The 18,789-nt window shown below is 34.6% G+C and overlaps 3 protein-coding genes across 3 annotated transcripts; 2 read left to right on the forward strand and 1 right to left on the reverse strand.

Moving 5' to 3' along the window:
• Window positions 1-614: 614 nt before the first annotated feature.
• On the reverse strand, window positions 615-2,596 carry LOC131039548 (acyltransferase GLAUCE). Its single transcript, XM_057972336.2, has 2 exons — window positions 2,015-2,596; window positions 615-1,947 (listed from the first exon to the last, which is right to left on the reverse strand). The coding sequence occupies exons 1-2, from the start codon at window positions 2,450-2,452 to the stop codon at window positions 1,207-1,209; spliced, it is 1,179 nt and encodes a 392-aa protein (XP_057828319.2). The 5' UTR covers window positions 2,453-2,596; the 3' UTR covers window positions 615-1,206.
• Window positions 2,597-13,033: 10,437 nt separating this feature from the next.
• On the forward strand, window positions 13,034-14,136 carry LOC131876044 (TMV resistance protein N-like). The gene is made up of 2 exons (XM_059220812.1): window positions 13,034-13,548; window positions 13,679-14,136. Exons 1-2 carry the CDS (start codon window positions 13,034-13,036, stop codon window positions 14,064-14,066), a joined length of 903 nt encoding a protein of 300 aa, XP_059076795.1. The 3' UTR covers window positions 14,067-14,136.
• A 901-nt stretch (window positions 14,137-15,037) lies between these two features.
• On the forward strand, window positions 15,038-18,107 carry LOC131039547 (probable disease resistance protein RPP1). The gene is made up of 4 exons (XM_059220813.1): window positions 15,038-15,373; window positions 15,764-16,132; window positions 16,221-17,417; window positions 17,506-18,107. The coding sequence occupies exons 1-3, from the start codon at window positions 15,038-15,040 to the stop codon at window positions 16,749-16,751; spliced, it is 1,236 nt and encodes a 411-aa protein (XP_059076796.1). The 3' UTR covers window positions 16,752-17,417; window positions 17,506-18,107.
• Window positions 18,108-18,789: the final 682 nt, after the last annotated feature.

Genomic DNA, 18,789 nt, shown 5'->3' on the forward strand with positions numbered 1-18,789 from the left:
TAGTTACTTGCAATACTATTTCTATTGTAGTGTTTAAGTTTTGTAATATATATTTTCTATCATGAGTATCATAGAAGCACCATAACAATATCTAAAGTGATGTTTGGACTTCTTAAATGCTTCTAAAGTAATTTCATTTAGTTTTTTCTTTCAAATATTTTTATTGATTTTTCATTTTGAAAGTTATGATTTTTATGTTTATGCCTTAATTGTATATAGCGATCCAGTATACTATACCCATCTGATTGCCACACAAATGCATCTTAGTTTGGAAGAGGGAAAACCAAAAGAGAACTCAAAAATATTTCATGGATTTTAATGCATTATCTTCAGATTTGATTTGCCCTTTAACAAGTTTTTTCATTAAGACATGCATTGTTGTCCACAACCATTATTTATCTACCATTGTCATTAATCAATATTCAAACTGTATGTGTGTGTATATATCTATCTATCTATATATATATAGAACTCCTAATGTGTGATAATCAATCCATCAATTAGATTCTTGGTAGAATACCCATAAAATTAGGAAATTTGGATCACAATAAAAAAATCATTACTGCTTTCTTCTAATACATATTAAAAACTATTTTTTAAAAGCTTCATTTCCATTATAAATCTTCAATTAAATTTGATCTTTAGTTTATTAACAAATCCCTTGAACCTCTTATCGTTGCAAGTACTAATGACTGGGTTCTTAAACATTCATCAATGACATTGAATACTCTTATGGTATTCATTATGAACTGATCAGGGTCATTACACAGCTAAATGTTAGATAACACATTCGATCTTCCACGGCAAAAGTAGCACTCAAAATATCAAGCGTGGGCGATGCATGCTATCTAAAGTTTTGTGCCTAAAATTGTTATACTCTTCCTTTGTATTGACCTAGGACACACTGTACACATAATTACATACCATAGCAAAGAACAGAAATCAATTTAGAAACGGTTGACCACTCTGCAATAGGAGGAGATAAAGGCAAACAGAAATATCCTAATCGTGAGGAGAATCTAACAAGAGAGGAAAAATGTGCTCGAACTTGGACATCTGAGAAGGAAGAAGAGCAATGACTATGTTAAGACCGTGGCCAAGGTGGTGCGGAAGCAAGAGCACCAGGTCCTGCGAGTGAGAGAAAATGACAGGACCAAAGTGCAGCGGCTTTCCCCAGGGGAACTGCACTTGGTCCATCCCCAGCTTTCACCACGCCACCACGGAGAAGCTCCGCACTGCGCAGGGAATTCCCTTGTTAACCTCCAACCAATCTAACACAGATCGCACATAATCATCAGTAATCCTACGCAGCCCAGCCTGGACCATGCGCACCACCGCTCCCAGCGGTCCGTCTCGCAGTTCCTTCACGCTTGCTCTTGCGTGCCCAGGTATCACCGCATTGCCCGCGTACTCTGTGGGTAGCGCCGGCTCCATCTTCGACCTCACGTCCACCGGAAACAACACCGTCACAATCTCCTCATCCTCCTCGGTTTCCGTGTCAGCCACCGCCGCCGTCCGCGCCTTCCACACCAGTGCTGTCACCACTTCAAAACTGCTGCATTTCCGCCCCTTCTCCGTGCCCTTTTCTTTCAGCCGCTCTATGGCTTCTCCAGAAATAGAAAACAGCTTCAGAACGTTTTCCTGCGCGTCTGGCATGGGCATGGACGCGGCGGACGGTACGTCCTTTCCTCTTCCGCTGAAATTGGTGGTGAGAGCTACGGTGGGTGGAAGTTCCGAGATCTTGGAGTACTCGTTATGTTGGTAGGCAATGGTGGGAGGGTCCCTGGCTTTGAGAAGGGTTCGATCCACGAACGGAGTGATGGGCAAGCCTTTTCCCCTTGCGATGGACGCCAGATTTATCATCATATGGAAACACGAAATCCCATCGAGAATGCAGTGATTCAGGCCCGCTCCCACCACGAATCCTCCACATTTGAAACGAGTGGCCTGCCAAAAAGAAAAATGAGAAGTGAGAAGGAAGTGAAGACAAATGTAGGTAGGTATCTGTGGGTACCTGCAAGGTCAAGAGAGGGAGATCTTGTTGGTGTGACTGTGTAACGGAGTCGCACAAAACAAAGCGACGGAAAGCTAGATTAGGAGTGGTGATGTCGCCCAGCTCTTCCATGCTTAGCTCGCTAGAGGCAACGGCGAAAAAGGCACCGGCGCCATTGCACTCGATTTCCAGCCGATCTTCTTCCTCGTTTAATTTGAGCCTTCCGGCCATGAAATCGTACGTTACGAGCATTTCGCTAAGCGCCTTCACGTAGCTTTCAACGACCTCCTCAAAACTCATGGTGGAATGTGCCGAGAAAAAGGAAAGAGTTCCCACAGCAGCCACCAGTGTCTGGTCGATGTTCGACAGAAACATAGATCGTGCCTCTTTCGCTTCCGCCGGATACACAGCAAATGGAGCCTCCACTTTTATTTTCAGATCGTCTACTACTTTCTCCATTTTTTCCGACTTAAGCAACTAAGATTTTTGGTAGTTTTCAGCTCTACTGTGAGCTTCTGTTGTGAGATGAGAGGTCCTTGCGCTGCCATTTAAAGATTCCCGGATCACTTAAATCAATAAATGGTGAACGGTACTCTTGGACTGGCACTCGCAGCGGCAAATGGGCATTCGATGGAACAGTTGTATTCCAGATTCGAATGCGCGGCCGTATTGAGTTGAGACAGGCTTGTACTTGTTATTCTCACAGCTCCCCACAACCCATGTGCCATGCCATCTCATGGCGATGTACAGTGTCCTTCCTTCAGCACATGCCATGAAAGTAGTCGCATCAAAACGTACTCTGCATTCGATTTGAGTGTGGGATTTCCCAAAAATCTTTGGTTAGGGGAGAGGGCTGCGTCTATTCTGGTTTCAAAACGGATTTTTTGTATAGCATGTTAGCAATAGATTAGTCAATCATAGCCGTTAATTGTAAAATCGACGGTGTAAAACACGCGACTAACATGCATGGTAGTCAATCCGTATGATCGTTTTGGAGCTAGAATAGACACGTCCGGGGCAAGGGGGGAGAGCGGCTAGTAGTTGTATAGGGTGACACATATTTATCTTATATATTGTAAATAAATAATTCGCATGTAAATAAAAAAATTATCAAATGTTTGTGAAAGTGGACCAATATTTGAACACAAGAGAACCTATAAATGTTATATAATGGATACCTCGATGAGGTGTGCAAGGTGGTTTAAGAAAAATCTTTGTCTATTTTAAGAATTTGTCATGTAGAGATCAATTATCAATATCGAATATCAAGTCAATGAAGGGAATGCTAGCTTTATATATTAGAAATTGTAGTGTATATATACATAAAAAATATAATTAGTGTTTCATAGTGTGCCCAAAAAATATTTGCAATGTATATGAAAGAATGAAAACAGTTTCAAATTGCACCAACCCATTCAATTACATTACTTGAAGAAGTGAAGTAAATCATTAGATTGGAGCCAACTTACCTATCAAGTAAATTGCTAGATTGGAGGCAATTACATAGAAAGTCATTCTTCCATACACTTTGTACATTGTGGCCAAATGTCATTAATCTATTAATATACAAAAAAAATTAAGATTAAGGTTTTTCTTCCATAAATATAAATCTTAAATATGAAATGCAATCATAAAATTTATATATTAAAGATATCAATATTTAAAATTTGTAATATTCAATTGAAAACAGAAAAACGTGACATAGAAATATCACTCACATAATAAAGTAGATACTAATGTCCAATTTTTTAACATTGGAAGAATGGAATATAGTGACTCTACAATTAATTACATACAATAGTAAAATTAAAATGTATTTTATTCTTATTTTTGCATATTTAAAATTTAAGTATTAAAAAAATTGCGAGTGAGCAATAATAAAATAGTGCAATGCATATGAGGAAATAAACTTATACATAAATAAACAAGCGAACAAACATGGAATTTTTGGACCTAACTTTTATTGTTTGAAGAGTTTGCATTTGTAAAGTTGTCAAGTGTGCCTAGCAACATATAAATTTTGTTGTAAGTTAAAAAAAATTAAATAACACATCATTATAAAATGAAATGAAAAAAGTTGAATAATATTATTTTGTAGACAAAAAAATCTACCTATTTTTGAATGATTGAATAACTCTTACTTATTTTAATATTTAATATTCTAGAATATCTATTAATAAGACAAAAGAATGCCATGGCCCATTAAAAGTGACATTGAATACATTCAATATATAAATGGTAAAAGAAAATAATAATGAATAAGTCACACAAATTTTGGTATTAGGTTGACCACTTTTACACCTCAATTTTTTAAGCATTGATAAATAAAAATCAAGGTTTGTTTAGGAAATAAAGTAGCCAAATCTTCCTAAAGCATAGGTAGTCACGATCGGGTGAGATGATAAACCAAATATAGCTTAAAAAATTTATGAAGTGAATTTAAATAGGGAAAAAAGGGATGACTTCATTCTCAATATTAAATTATTTACGATTCGCATTTTGCTTGGTTTTTGTTTCATTATATTAAGTATTAAAATGTTTAAACATATTATGCATGTGGAAATAAACACCTTATTTTTTCCCATGAAATATGAGGGATAGTCTAAACGTTTTAGTGTTCAACAATTGATCCCTTTGTGTTGAATATAAGTTATATTTTATATAATAACATGTTGCTTTTATAACAACAAATAATTTTTTGTGTTCAACTATTGGTTGTTTGGTGTTGGATATAAAAGTTTAAGATAACACACATTTAAGATTACTAATAGGAATCTGGTCCATTTAAGTTGCATATAAGTTATATTTTACATAAAAATATTATATTATATTAATTGCAAATGATTTTTTTTTACTCAACTACTAGGGTCTTTTAGATCAAGTTTTGGTCGAATCTTAAAAAGTCATTTTTTGGACAATTCACAGTTGACATGTTATTTTGATGAGTTGCATGATGAGTCGCGCCTTTAAACCTTAGTTGTAGATAGTTAAGTGTCCATTTTACATTTCTAAAAAAAATGGAGGTCTTACAATATTCCATGTGACAATTACATGTTGGCGAAGTTAGCCCTCATGACTACTAGTATTTTATTGTATGATGCTTGTTTTCGGTGGGTTAATGAGTTGTTAAGAGAAATATATTATCTTGGATAATATTTTTTATTTTATTTTGGAGAGTTTTTATTTTAATATTAATATGTATGGTATATATATTAACAACATATAAATTATTATAGAATTAAATTTGATCAATTAGAGTTAGGGTTATGGTTAGGGCTAGAATCTACTTAGCAATGGGGTTAGGGTTGAATTAGGGTTGTAGAAGAAATAGTTGATTTAGGGATGGTTAAATTATAATTAAGGTTATAATTAGGGTTCAATTAAGACTAAGGTTAGGGTTTAATTAGTATTAGTCTTACTATTAGGTTTCAGTCAAGTTAGGGTTACAAGTAGAATGAGACTTAGGGTTAAAAATAGGATTACAATTAGGAATTACGTATCAATTAGGGTTAGCATTCAATTAAATTGAAGATTAACACTACATTAGCTTTAGGATTTTGGTTCAATTATCATTAAAGGGTTAAATTAGGGTTATGGTTCAATTAGAGTTATGATTAGAATTAGAGTTAATTTAGGTTTACATTAAGAGTTAATATAATCATTTTATTATATTACCTAAAATCAAATATTTATCCTATAACCCTAATTAAACCATAATCCTAATTGTAATTGAACCCTACCCCTCACCCTAACTCTAGCCCTATCTCAATCAATAATCATAACTCTAACCCTAACTATCTCTAAGATGTCCCATGCTTGCTTGGCTAGAGTGGTTGGTGTAATCCTTCCAACAACTGAATCATCCAATGCTTCTCCAATTATCTGCAAGGCCCTTTTATTCTTTTGCTTATTTTCTTCAAGCTTTTTCTTATCATCAGGAATCAAGGTAGACTCATCTTGTGGTTCAGTATAACCATTTATAACTATCTCTAATAACTCACATGAATCAAATGTCAACTTTATCCTAAAAGCCCAATTATCATAATTTTTATTAGAAAATATTGGAATCGTAAGTTGATTCATAATTAATGCCATACCTTCAAACTGTTGGGATTAAGGTGTCACAACCTTAGAGTCCAAACAATCTAATTTAATTATTTGTTTTATTTTTCATTCCACTTTGGAAGTCCTAATATCTTTTGAGAACTAGTGTCATAAGTTTCTATGTTGAGATTATGATAAAATTTCTTATTATGATTATGACGGTTTCTAGTTCGGTGGAAGAGTCATGGAGAGTTATATTTTGATTGTTTGTATTTATGATTTGAGTTCACTTTTGACAAGTGGTGTGAGGTCAAGAAGGCACCTATTTGGTCATGGTAACTTCTATGTTGTACTTACAATGCATTTGGCAAGATGAAGGTTATGGAAGACATAGGTGTTGTTTCTTCGGAAGTTGCTATGTGCAATGTATCATTGGATTAGCAAGGTGTTGCTTGTGACACAACTTACCTCTTGTGCTTTGGAGTTGGTTTTGGAAACCATAAGCACATATCAGTTTGTGATGAGCTCTATAAATATGTTGATGCCTTAGTGGTTTTGGATGAGACAAGTTGAAGGGTTGTTATGTTGCTGGAATTATTCTCGAAATCTCTGTTGCAACTACTCCTGAAGAGCATTGGCTCTGTATATTGTATCGTAACTATTATTGCTGCTAAATAATACAATTGAGTCTAGCTTTTGGAGTGTAGGTTTTTTCCCGAAAGGGTTTTCCCACGTATATCTGATGTTATGATTTCATTTGCTTAAATCTAATTTAATATGTTTTTATCTAATTTACAATAGTTTTAAAATTTGTAAGAAATTTCTGCATCACCTCTCCTGCTAGATTTAACATTTGAAAGCGTTCGCACTCAGACTTCCTTTCACAAACAATACACTTTTTCACAATTTATGTCTTAACAGTTGTGGTCGTGATCTTAATTCGATGATAATCCTTTTACAGACCCATGGGCTTCTTCTGCAAACACAGTTTGTAAACAGCAACTAAACCATAGTCTCCCTTAGACTTAGCGATTCATAACTTTGTCTTGTACAATGACTTTGCATAGATCACAATCTGCGATCTCTGATCTTGACTGTCACTTCAGCTTTTGAAATTCTCCTTTGCTTGATTCAACAACCAATGACTTCCACTCCGTTATCTTTGCCAACAATTATCACCACGGATCTTCCTTTGGCAACTATCTTCCCTGAATCGATCTGCTCTGATACCAAACCGTAAGGGGCAGAAATAGAGAAAAAACAGGGGAAAGACAAAACTGCACTTCAAAACAGATTTTTTTGATTGCTTACTTTGAATGATTTACATGAGCCTCTTAAATAAATGATTATGGAAATTTCCAGAGTACTAAACAGTAAGAAATGTGAGAAATGTGTTTCGGGGAGAATGATTAGTCTGGCGGTGGAGTGGTTGAAAGAACGGTTGGAAGAAAGTTCTATTTTGAATGCAGTAGATAGACAGAACTTCTGCAATGCAATGTCAAACATATGTGGAGAAATTAATCTCCAATAATTACATGCACCATATTTAGCTAACTGCATGCACAACATGATTTGTTTGGAAGAACAGAAAAAACCTCAACTGAATATGTTCAAGTATTGGTCCATTTTGATCAACATTTGGCAACTTTTTTATTTACATGTGGATTATTTATTTACTTTATATAGTATAAATATGTGGCAAACCTGGATATTATATGCACAATTGCTATAACGACTATTGGACCCCATACAACTACTTGTCCCTCTCCCCTATATCTTCATGTTGGATTAAGGAAATGACAGGAATAAAATGTATAAAAGAGTGTAAGGAATCACAATTATTTTACCTACTAATCAATGTACAGTTATAGTCATATCAACTATATTCAAACAACTCATCCTCATATCAACAAGCATCGTTCATATATCATTAAACATCATTCATATATCATTCAATTGTATTTAAGGAATAACATCGTACAAACATTTTCTTTGGTGCATCTAAAAGAAATTAAAATATGTATAGTTATTCTAACTAAAACTTATTTGTTGCTTATGCCTTTGATCTTTAACACATTACTAAGACTAGTGTTTTCCTAGTGATAACCTAAGAAAATTTGCCTTCTTGAAGTCTAGTAGCACTCTAAAGATATTCTTAAATTCCATCAATCTTCAGCACATAATAGACATCAATAAATTTGGGAAACTAAAGAACAATCATATAAATTACAAGATCAAAATTAACATATTAAAAAATATATTTGTGAACATGAGAATGGTCCATAAGTGAGGACTCAACCTTGTTACATGAGCAAAAAGATCCTATTTCCAATTCCAAGAAAAGATAAACTCTATTGTTACATTAGATTCAGTAATCTTCATGTATTAAAACATCATGTCTTCCATGTATTTTCTTTCCTAAAATAAAATTTGATAGACAATTATCACTCATTAGTCTTAATATTTAGATTAGCTAAGAAAATTAGGGATCACCTAAAGCAACAAGTATTTTGAAAGAGTGCCTAAAACTATTTAATGATTCTTTAACTCAACCAGTGAGCTAGATTTGGAAAGGCAGTCATTAACAAAAATTGTACATATTAATCCTATGCTAAAGTAATAGAGGACTGTGTAAAGGATATCTAGACTAGAGGAACAAAATTTATTGGGGAGAGAGAGAAAGTTTTTGATGATATTGAAACCCTATAGAATGAGATTTACAATGAAATTGCAAGCACCAAACATGAGAAATCAACATGGAAACAAACAGATAGCTATTTAAAGGAAATGACCAATCTCGAGATGGGCAAATTCTAGCGAGTGCTGATGATATCAGGTGTTTCATATGGAAATAGATCATAGAGTGGAAATTCTCATTCTTAAAGCAAAATATCCTAGAACAGTAGAAATAATTGAAAGAATGCTAAAAAAATAAGTTTTCTGTGTGGATAACATGACAAAAATAAGCATCATTGACTCATATTTGGTGCAGTGTATCATGCATCCAACAAGCTTGACTTGATTTGATGAAACAAGACCTTATTGTAATTAAGAACCAAAAATTTCATTATCCCTCAACATAGTGAAATGCCACTTGTCATCAAAGCTTTCCTAGATTATGAAGTCAAGTGTGTTGCACAATCGTCCCAGTCATCACTAGAGAACGGAATGATGCTCACTCAAGAAAGACTATCACCTCAGCAATGATATATTTCATCTTTTAATTGTATTTTAAATTAAATTTATATCAAGTGTTAAAGTTTTTGAGATTTAAAAGGACTCCTTGACCTTCTTTAAAATAGTTATTTTAAAGAGTTGATTACATTCAAAAAGTTTAAATACGTATTCAAATGCTATGGTAAAGGATCCTTTGGGCTTAGGGAAACTACAATACTTCAAAAAAAGAAAAAAAGAAAAAGGAAAAAAAAAAGAGAGATAATTTTGGGAAGTTGCGAGTCTATGAACATACAATTTGTTATACTTGGAGTAAGAAATTGTTATAGTCTATGAGTTATAATTTTTTTTTACTGTGTGTGGGTTTTATAACTATTTTAAGTGTTTGATTTTTTATTGGTGATTATTAGTAGATAATTGGAAGGATCATTGAATTATATTTCTTGATATGATAAGATAGCGTATGTTTTGATTTTTGTCTTGTGAAGCTTGTACAAAAGTTGTTATTTCATGACATTTAGCTATGGAATGTTTGCTTTTCTTTTCAAATTTTGAATCTTAGCTTTTCTTTGCTTTCTAGTTAAATGCATACCAATTTCTAGATTTTAATTCAAAAGGGAAAATTCTATCTTAAGAGGGAGTTGTTCCTCCAAATTTGAGAGGGAAGTGATAGCCAATTAAATTACCCAATTGTTGGTGAATGACTTAAAAAATGAACATATAGAGTTTAAAATTACAAATTTTAAGTAAGGACAAATTTGTTAACTAACATTAGTTAAAATATTCCAAGGATACTAATAACTAATTGTGTGATGTTTGAATGATGCTTGTAGATGTGTTATTTAAACAACTTTAAATATAAAAGAATAATAATAAATTGTGCAAACATGTGATTAGTCATCTCAAAATGATTAGTAAAATATGTGAGTGTCAATTGAAGTTGAATTTGAATATTAATTTTTTTTTAACAAAATTAATTAATTAATTATAATTAAATTGAACTAATGTGATAGAGCGTACATTTGTAATGATGATTGGTGCAACTTGTATAGGATTCCTTCCTTCCTCAGACTGCATGATCTCTCTTATAGTGTAGGAAGAGCTCATCCACCTCTACATCCACATGTACAAGATTTTGAATTATCTTTAAGATTGTAATTGACCAAGACTAGTGTCATAAGGTATGCATTACAATGGTGATTGTTGCCACTTGCACAAAACTCCTTACTTAGATCACATGCTTCCGTTTACAAAGGAGTAGCACACCACTCACATCCATAAACATAGAGTTCCTTACATATTATCATCAAGACTTATGTAATAAGATATGCAAAGTAATAATGATAATAACAACTTACACAAGATTTCTTCCTTAGTCCACATGCTTTTCCACTAAAAGTAGAGTACACCTCTCACATCGATGAACACAATATTCTCCATTATCTTAAAGATTGTAAAAGAGCAAAGATTCCTTACACAACAAGTGTTTCCTTCCACATGTTTTTTCCTCAAAAGTAGCGTACACCTCTCACATCAATGAACACAATATTCTTCATTATCTTTAAGATTGTAATTGAACAAAGATTCCTTACACAAGAAGCTTTGCCTTCCACATGCTTTTCCATCAAAAGTAGAGTACACCTCTCACATCGATGAACACAATATTCTTGATTATCTTTAAGAGTGTAATTGAACAAAGATTCCTTACACAAGAAGTTTTGCCTTCCACATGCTTTTCCATTAAAAATAGAATACACCTCTCACATGAACAACCACAATATTTTTCATTATCTTTCAGATTGTCATTGAACAAACAAGATTTGGTGCTTAAAGCCACATGACCATAGTACATTCAACTCTAGAGCACTTAAACAGCCAGTTTTAAAAAAAAAAATAGTAACGAAATTTCAATAAAATTTAATAATATTGAATAAAACTTCACGCTTTCCAATAATCGCAAATTGGGGACGAGTAAAGGTTTCCAGAAATCTTAACTCATCAATGCAATATAAAAACCTGATTCCTTAAAGCTTTCTCCTATCAAATTATGATCGCTTACACTAAGGGAATTGCGTGGAATAAGAGGCGAGACAAAGGCCAAAGAGTACGAAAAGTGAAATGAAACGAGACAAACCTTGTCAATTATATTTCTTCTTCACTCCTCCCGCCGTCCACATTGAATCATTCTCTAAATAGCTCTGTTCTCGTCTGTCTTTTTGTTTGAAAATTGGTGTCTTTTAATTGGTTCTCTCTTTTGAAACTGGCAGTTGATATCAAAGAAGGAATTTGGAAGCATTTGGTAAAAATGGGATTGATAATCTAATTTTTAGGGAAGAGGTGAAAAAATGTTGGTGGTGGTGATAACTTTATTTTGATGATAATTTTTCAATGGAAGAACATGATCATAAGTAGTTTGTGGTATAGTCAAAAGAAATAAAGTTCAAGAATTATATTTCAATTTTAAAAATAAAAAATATCAGTTGTATTTCAAATCTAAACATGAAACTCTTATGACATAGCTAGGAGTGATAAGTTGCGTAAAGAATGTAATATGCAATAGAGTTCAAATCTCTACAAGATAAAATGGAGCAATGAATGGTAATGAATCTGAAAGATAAAAGGAGCTATAGATTTGCAATTAAGATATAAAAAATAAAAATAAAAAAAGTCTTAAAATCTTAATGTTTAGGAGAGTTTAAGTTAAAGAAAGCTTGGTCATGCAAGAATAGATGAATTCACTGAAATGTAGAGGGAAAGAACTTTTATAGATTAAATAAAACACATGCGTGTAGAAACAAATTAATCTAAGTATTAAGACTAATGATAGTGATAATAGGAAAAAAAATGTTATTTTAGGAAAGCAAACATAAAGAAGGAATGATGAATTTAGCCTTAAGCATGAGAAATAATGAGTCTAATGTAACGATGGAATTTAGATTTTCTTAGGAGTAGAAATTCGATCTTTTTGTCCATGTAAAACCTTAAATCCCATGTAACATTTGTGTCTCAAAATAGATTGAGTCCTCGATTGTGGACCATTATATACCATGTTCACAAATATATTCTTCAGAATTTGATATTGTAATATATGTGATTAAGTTCTTTAGTTCCCCCAAAAAATTGGGTTTTATTCAAAAAAATCTTTATAGAATTGCTAGATTGCTTGGGGGCAAATTTTCTTAGGTCATCACTAGTAATATGCAATTATACCATTTCATTGACCAAAACTTACGTGACAAAACACGCATCATGAGTTACGACTGACACGATATTCTTTCGTCGACCACATGATTTCATTTACAAAGCGGGCTCCACCTCTCCCGTCTACAACACTGCATCGTGATGGTGATGGTTTCTACTTGTGCAAGATTCCTCACGACACATGATTTCCTACTGAGTGATTTTCCTAAGGGTAATTAATTGGACTAGCAGGCTAATGAATGGCCGAAAGCTTTGTTTGTCGGTAATTTAGGGTCACGGTTATTTTGGTTCCAAAACAGATCTTTCATATAGCATGTTAGCAACAGGTTAGTCAATCGCAGCCATTAAATGTAAAATCGACGGTGTAAAACGCACGACTAACACGCATGTTAGTCAATCCGTACTATCGTTTTGAAACCAGAATAGACACATCCGTAATTTAGAATGTTCTCCATTTCTTGCACGCGTTCTGCCATGCAATCTACGCTTTTGGTCACTAACTCTGCTGCCCCCTCTCCTCTTTTTCATTTATCCACACTTCGTCTCCTCACAACCTCAACAAGAAGCCTTTCTTCGTTGTTCTATCTTTTATTCTTTCTATCTTCAGTTCAACCCGATTTCATGGCATCTACTTCTAAAACTAGCAGGCACTCACAGTTCGGAGAATCTGCACCATCTGCATCTACTTCTGGTCGATCCTATGATGTTTTTATCAATCATCAAGGTCCTGATGTCAAACACACTCTAGCTACGTTTCTTTATAGAATGCTCACTAATGGCATGGGACTGAGGGTTTTTCTGGATTCAGAAGAGCTTGAATTGGGGGATTCCTTGCCCACCGAACTACAAGAAGCAATGAGGAGTGCTTCACTTCATATTGCTTTATTTTCAAAGAAATATGCAGAGTCTCGTTGGTGTTTGGATGAGCTGTCATTTATGTTCAGAACAGGCACTAGTATTGGTCCCATCTTCTACTACATTGACATTGGAGATGTTCAATATGCAAAAGGAGGCTATGCTGAAGCATTTGAGTTGCACCAAAAAAAGGGTAGATACGACTCTGAAAAAATTGAGGAGTGGAAGTATACGCTCTTCAATGTTTCACATAACATCGGTTACGTCGTTAACAAAAAGGAGTAAGCACCAATATCTCCACCTTATGCACCTAATTTGTGCTGTGCTGATTATTTTTAAAGCCCATAGAATTACATTAACTGTTAAAACTGTGAGGTTTATTCTGTTTCCTTTGTTGTTATATATGTTTAGAGACGAGGACATGCTGCTGAAGAATATTACTTATTGCGCTGTGAAAGAAGTTAAAAAGTTACCATTTGTGGTCGCAGAACATCCTGTTGGTCTAGAGGAAACTATAAAAGATTTTGAATTGGCTACCCTTCAATCAGATGGACTTCATCAGAATGTACAAATTGTCGGAATATGGGGCATGGGTGGTTCCGGTAAGACCACTCTTGCTAAAAGGTTATATAATGATATATATCCATCTATGGAGAAGTCCAGTCTTATATTAGATGTTAGAGATGCTGCTAACAATAACTTGTTGTACAAGCAGAAAAAACTCTTGAAGGACCTTGGTTTCAAAAGTGTATCAATTGACAATATAGAAGAAGGGAAGCGATTCTTGCATGTCACTTGAGATCTGTTCGAACATTAATTGTTCTAGATGATGTCGATCATGTGGACCAACTGAATGCTTTATTACCCACTAGAGACTTAAGTTATCAGAAACGAGAAACGAGAAACGCAACTGCAACGGTAACGTGACAAGAAACGGAATATTATAAGGTTTCGTAAAAGAAACGTATATATATAATCGAATCTAAATTAATGATAAAAACTAAATATAATCAAATTTACCTTGATATTCTGAACAACTAGTGGAAGATAAACATAAATTATTTTAAGATATTGCATTGCATGAACTGTAGATATTTATATTGGGAGATAAATATTGCATTACATGAATCCTAGATATTTCTATTAAAGTAATATTTTAAGATATTGCATTGCATGAATTCTCGATATTTCTAATGAGATATTTTGCATGAGGCTGTATAATTAATGTTAGTTAAAGTTATATATTTAATGTAACTAACATGACTTAGAAAACTATAATTTGCATCTACTAGTTAATCCAAAGTTAAGCCATGAAACATGAGATTTCACATTCCAAAAAAAAAAATCTGTTAAATCAATGAAAAGACAATGACTTTACTGTCAAATCTGTTAAAAACATTTACTTTACTGTCAAATCTGTTAAAAATAATTATTTTACTGCACTTATTATAAATGGTACTTAATAAAGTGAAAGAGGACATTATTTTAAGTAGTAAAGATCTCATTAAGTCTAGCATGCAAAGTGGAGACAAATGGAAAACAATCCAAAACTCCCTACAAAGGAATTTGCCTGCAAAGAAACGACCGTTAGAAATGAGAAACGCGTTTCTCGCATTGAAACGCAAAACAACGGGAGATCGTCGCATTTCTGGCAACTAAGCTAGAGACAGCCTAGGATCTGAGAGTTTGGCTGGGTTGGGTACTTTGATTATCATCACAACAAGAGAATTAGAAGTCCTTGAATCTTGGAGCATCTCCTCAACATATAAAATGAAACCGCTGAATCCAATTCATGCCAAGGAGCTGTTTTGTTGGCATGCTTTCCTACAACAATATCCAAGAAATGAATTTGAGGGACTTTTTAAAAAATTCTTAGAAGCTTGTAGTGGGTTACCGCTGTCTCTTAAAGTCCTTGGTGGACAGCTTTATGGAAATTTCAGGAGAGATCACTGGGAGGCAGAGTTGCAGAAATTCTCTAAGATAGTACCCAAGGATATAAAAAATAGGCTCAAAATAAGTTATGATGCATTATATGATGAAGGGAAAGAGGCATTTTTGGATACTGCGTGTTTCTTTATTGGAGAGAAAAGCAATACAGCAATTGAAGTATGGAATGGATCAGGGAGGAGTGGTTTGTACAATTTAGAAAGGCTGAGAAATAAATGTCTTGTTGAAATAGATGAAAAGAATTTCATAAGAATGCATGATCATTTAAGAGATTTAGGAAAGGAAATTCTATTATTTTCATAGTTATTTAACTTTATGATTTATTTGGATTCAGAATGGAATAGGCACTGGAGGGATACTAGCCAGCTTAGGTGAGTATTGAATAACTGTCTCTGGTTTACAATTTATAGTGAGGAACAGGTAACATAGCATTTTTTTATTTGTCTTACTCATCAATGGCAAGGGAATCTCCTTTGTTTCTGTTTGTATGGTCGTAGGACATTCTATTATTTTTACAATTTTTTAATTCAATGTTTTATTTCAATTCAGAAAAGGATTGGCCTTCGAGGAATTGTGGCCAGCCCATTTCGAACGGAGTTGGACTTCGAAGATAGTTTGCCTCCTGAGGAGTTTGGTTATTGCTCATCGCACACTGAACTTATGGTTAACACAAACAGAGGAATTTGGACACTGGCGCCATCTATACTTGGATTAAAAATTATTGTGGCTCGAGGTCAGAATTTAAATCATGTAATTAGTGAAGTATCAAGAGGTTTGGTCTGGCTCCGCTGGTTCTATATTGGGCAGAGAAATCTTCAGTCACTAAGTCTCCTGAAAAATTTAAGGATTTTAGAACTCTATGAAGATTGGAGGCGTAAAAAACATCACTTACGAGAGCTTTGGGTGGCTGAATCCGCTGTAAGTGTCTTCCAGCTGTTTTAAATTACATTTCAGTAATCTTTTCAACAGTTATTGAATAGTCTCTTTCCTCGAAAATATGTTGCAGGCTCCTTTGCAGTTAAGAGAGTTGGTTATTTATGGCTGCCGAGAATGCCAAGGATTTCCAAAGACAATAGGATATCTCAAGCATTTGAAGAAAATAGTCCTTGATTCGAAGGCTTTCCGGATGATGAATGTGGTGAGTCTTCCAGAAGAATTCTGCCTTCTACAATCGCTGGAGCATCTGGAATTAAATCAATGTGTTGAGCTGTCCTCACTGCCTAACAGAATCGGCAATTTGAAAAATCTGCGTCATCTAGCTTTAGGAGGGTGCAACAAATTGGGGAGGTTGCCAGATTCTTTTAAGCACTTGACGCTTCTGCAACATCTGGACTTAAGGGGATGTGGTAATCTTACCTTTATGTCGGACATTATGGAAAAAATGTCAAAGTTGCGATCAGTTGGAAGAGTTGCCTCTTCACATCACAAATCAGGCGTCCTTGAGACATCTCTACTTAAAAGATATGAAGAGGTTAACAGAGGTTCCAATGAAGATCAGTCAACTGAGCAAGTTGCGAGAATTTGGCATTGGGAGTAAGTCGTTGAGAAGCTTGGCTACCTCTCTTGGAGATTTGTCTTCCTTGTCCGAACTTCACATTGAAGGATGTGAAATGCTGGAATTTTTACCAGACACTTTGGGGAGTCTTAATCTCTTAGAGACATTATATATAACATCTTCAGGAGTAAAGTTTTTACCGTGCAGTCACCTGAATAATCTTGAAACATTGTCAATATGGAATTTACCGGTCAGAGAATTGGATCTTGGGAAGGGATCTTCTAGTTCTTCTTTGTGCAAGCTGAAGTATATATATATCTACAAGGAAATGAAATGTCCAGGATTTCCATCTCAGAAGACTCTTGTCCCGGTTTTTTGCTGCTCATGGTTGGAAATAATGACCATCTAACAGAGATAGAAGTCCTACCAAGGACAGTCAGTGGCCTGTGGATAAGTAAATGTCCCAAGTTGTATGCGCTTCCCAGTTTTGCTCAGTTACCTTCTCTCCGAGAATTTGAACTGAGCGGTTGCGACTTAGTGAAGAAAATACAAGGTTTGCAACATTGCAGAGCATTGGAGGTGTCTAAAGCAGAGACATGGTGGGAGGTGTCGGATGTACCAAGTTTGTGGTGCATGGAAAGATTGAGGACGGTGCATCTCAGAGTGACGAGGAAACCATTTCTTGAAGGCTGCATTCAAAGAGTGCAGGTAATATAAGTTTACAAGAATTTAGAATTGTAACTAGTTTCTTGTGTTTATGCTTTCGCTTGAGTGTTGATATACAAATTATTTGCAGATATTGCCCGGCGAAATAATAGTTTGTGCGCCCGCGGTCCGAAATGCGGCCTCACTTGTAAACTCCTTGGCCTTTCCGACTCTTTCTCTCATTGACTCCTGCTCTAACGTGAAAATTGGTTAGCGCCCCCCGCCTGAATTGGTACGGAAGCAGCCCACCGATAGCAATGCCCTTATTGTATGTTTTGTTATTAATTGTGTTGCTCCGCATATGAATTTCCTGACTATGGATGGAAGAAGAGAAATGGATGACACACTTTACATTGATTGGGATATGTTTTCCACAATGTATTCTACAGAGGTAAAGGACAGAAAATGGGTATTGATATCTGTCTTCACACCACGCTCCAAATGGTACACATCAAACAGGTATAAGATATTGTCACGTCATGGAGGCGAAGTGGAAAGAGGATTGTTTATGATGGGAGAAGATCATAGAGTTTGGGAAGCTTTCCTCTGCTTATGGGGATTGATGGAAATTTTATTTTGCCACATTTAACCCTATATACCTACTCAAATTTCATGTAGAAAGGAGATGATGCTTTTCTAGTATAACAAGAGCTGCAATGCAGTATAGTTCCTATCAAATGCTGGCAAGGCGGGTATGGCATGATGTTATCTATATGTCTGAGATTGTATGTAGTGTGAAATATTTGATGGCTTTTAATTATGTATGTGGAATGAAGTTTGTAAAGTGCACTTTACAATGTTCAGATGTAATAAATTAATTGTCAATTTAGCTAAACTTATATGGTTTGTTTAAGCCAAAAAAAATTCAGCACTTGATGGCAGTAAAAGCTTTCTTTGCTAACTTTAATATATCTTTCTGTTAGAGTTTCTTTGTGCATACTCAATGGGATTAGTAATGAGGTCAGTTTTTGGATTTTGTTGCCGACAGGCTATATAAGTTCAAGGAATTTAAAGCAGAAGAGTAGGTTAACAATAGCTGGAATTAAAATCATGTTGTAGCTAGCACAACAATAAGTATTGGAAAGTTTATTTATGAACATGATTTAAATTGAAAAATGTAATTGTTTTTTATTTAATATTTTTTTTGGATTTTAGGATTACATTGCTTCTATGACAAGTATGTATTAGTAAGGATTCAACACGAAAGTCTTCAGTATTGGCTTAGCTGTTACAAAGTTATTTTTAGTGTTGTCTTCGTTGAAAGCTTTCGTAGGGTTGAAGTATTATTCTTCCACCTTATAGCAAATGTGTGAATCTAATTAAAGGCTTAAAGTCCACTTCATCTTGCAAAAATGCCTTCATTTACAAGTTGGTT

Source organism: Cryptomeria japonica, chromosome 5, assembly GCF_030272615.1.
Source record: "Cryptomeria japonica chromosome 5, Sugi_1.0, whole genome shotgun sequence".
Classification (NCBI taxonomy): Eukaryota; Viridiplantae; Streptophyta; class Pinopsida; order Cupressales; family Cupressaceae; genus Cryptomeria; species Cryptomeria japonica.

Coding starts and splice junctions, on each gene's coding strand:
- LOC131039548 (XM_057972336.2), bottom strand. CDS start 2,452: ATGGAGAAAGTAGTAGACGATCTGAAAATAAAAGTGGAGGCTCCATTT. Junction 1,948..2,014: donor TCCCTCTCTTGACCTTGCAG/GTACCCACAGAT, acceptor TCTTTTTGGCAG/GCCACTCGTTTCAAATGTGG.
- LOC131876044 (XM_059220812.1), top strand. CDS start 13,034: ATGGCATCTACTTCTAAAACTAGCAGGCACTCACAGTTCGGAGAATCT. Junction 13,549..13,678: donor TACGTCGTTAACAAAAAGGA/GTAAGCACCAAT, acceptor ATATATGTTTAG/AGACGAGGACATGCTGCTGA.
- LOC131039547 (XM_059220813.1), top strand. CDS start 15,038: ATGAAACCGCTGAATCCAATTCATGCCAAGGAGCTGTTTTGTTGGCAT. Junction 15,374..15,763: donor AAAGCAATACAGCAATTGAA/GTATGGAATGGA, acceptor ATTTCAATTCAG/AAAAGGATTGGCCTTCGAGG. Junction 16,133..16,220: donor TTTGGGTGGCTGAATCCGCT/GTAAGTGTCTTC, acceptor AATATGTTGCAG/GCTCCTTTGCAGTTAAGAGA.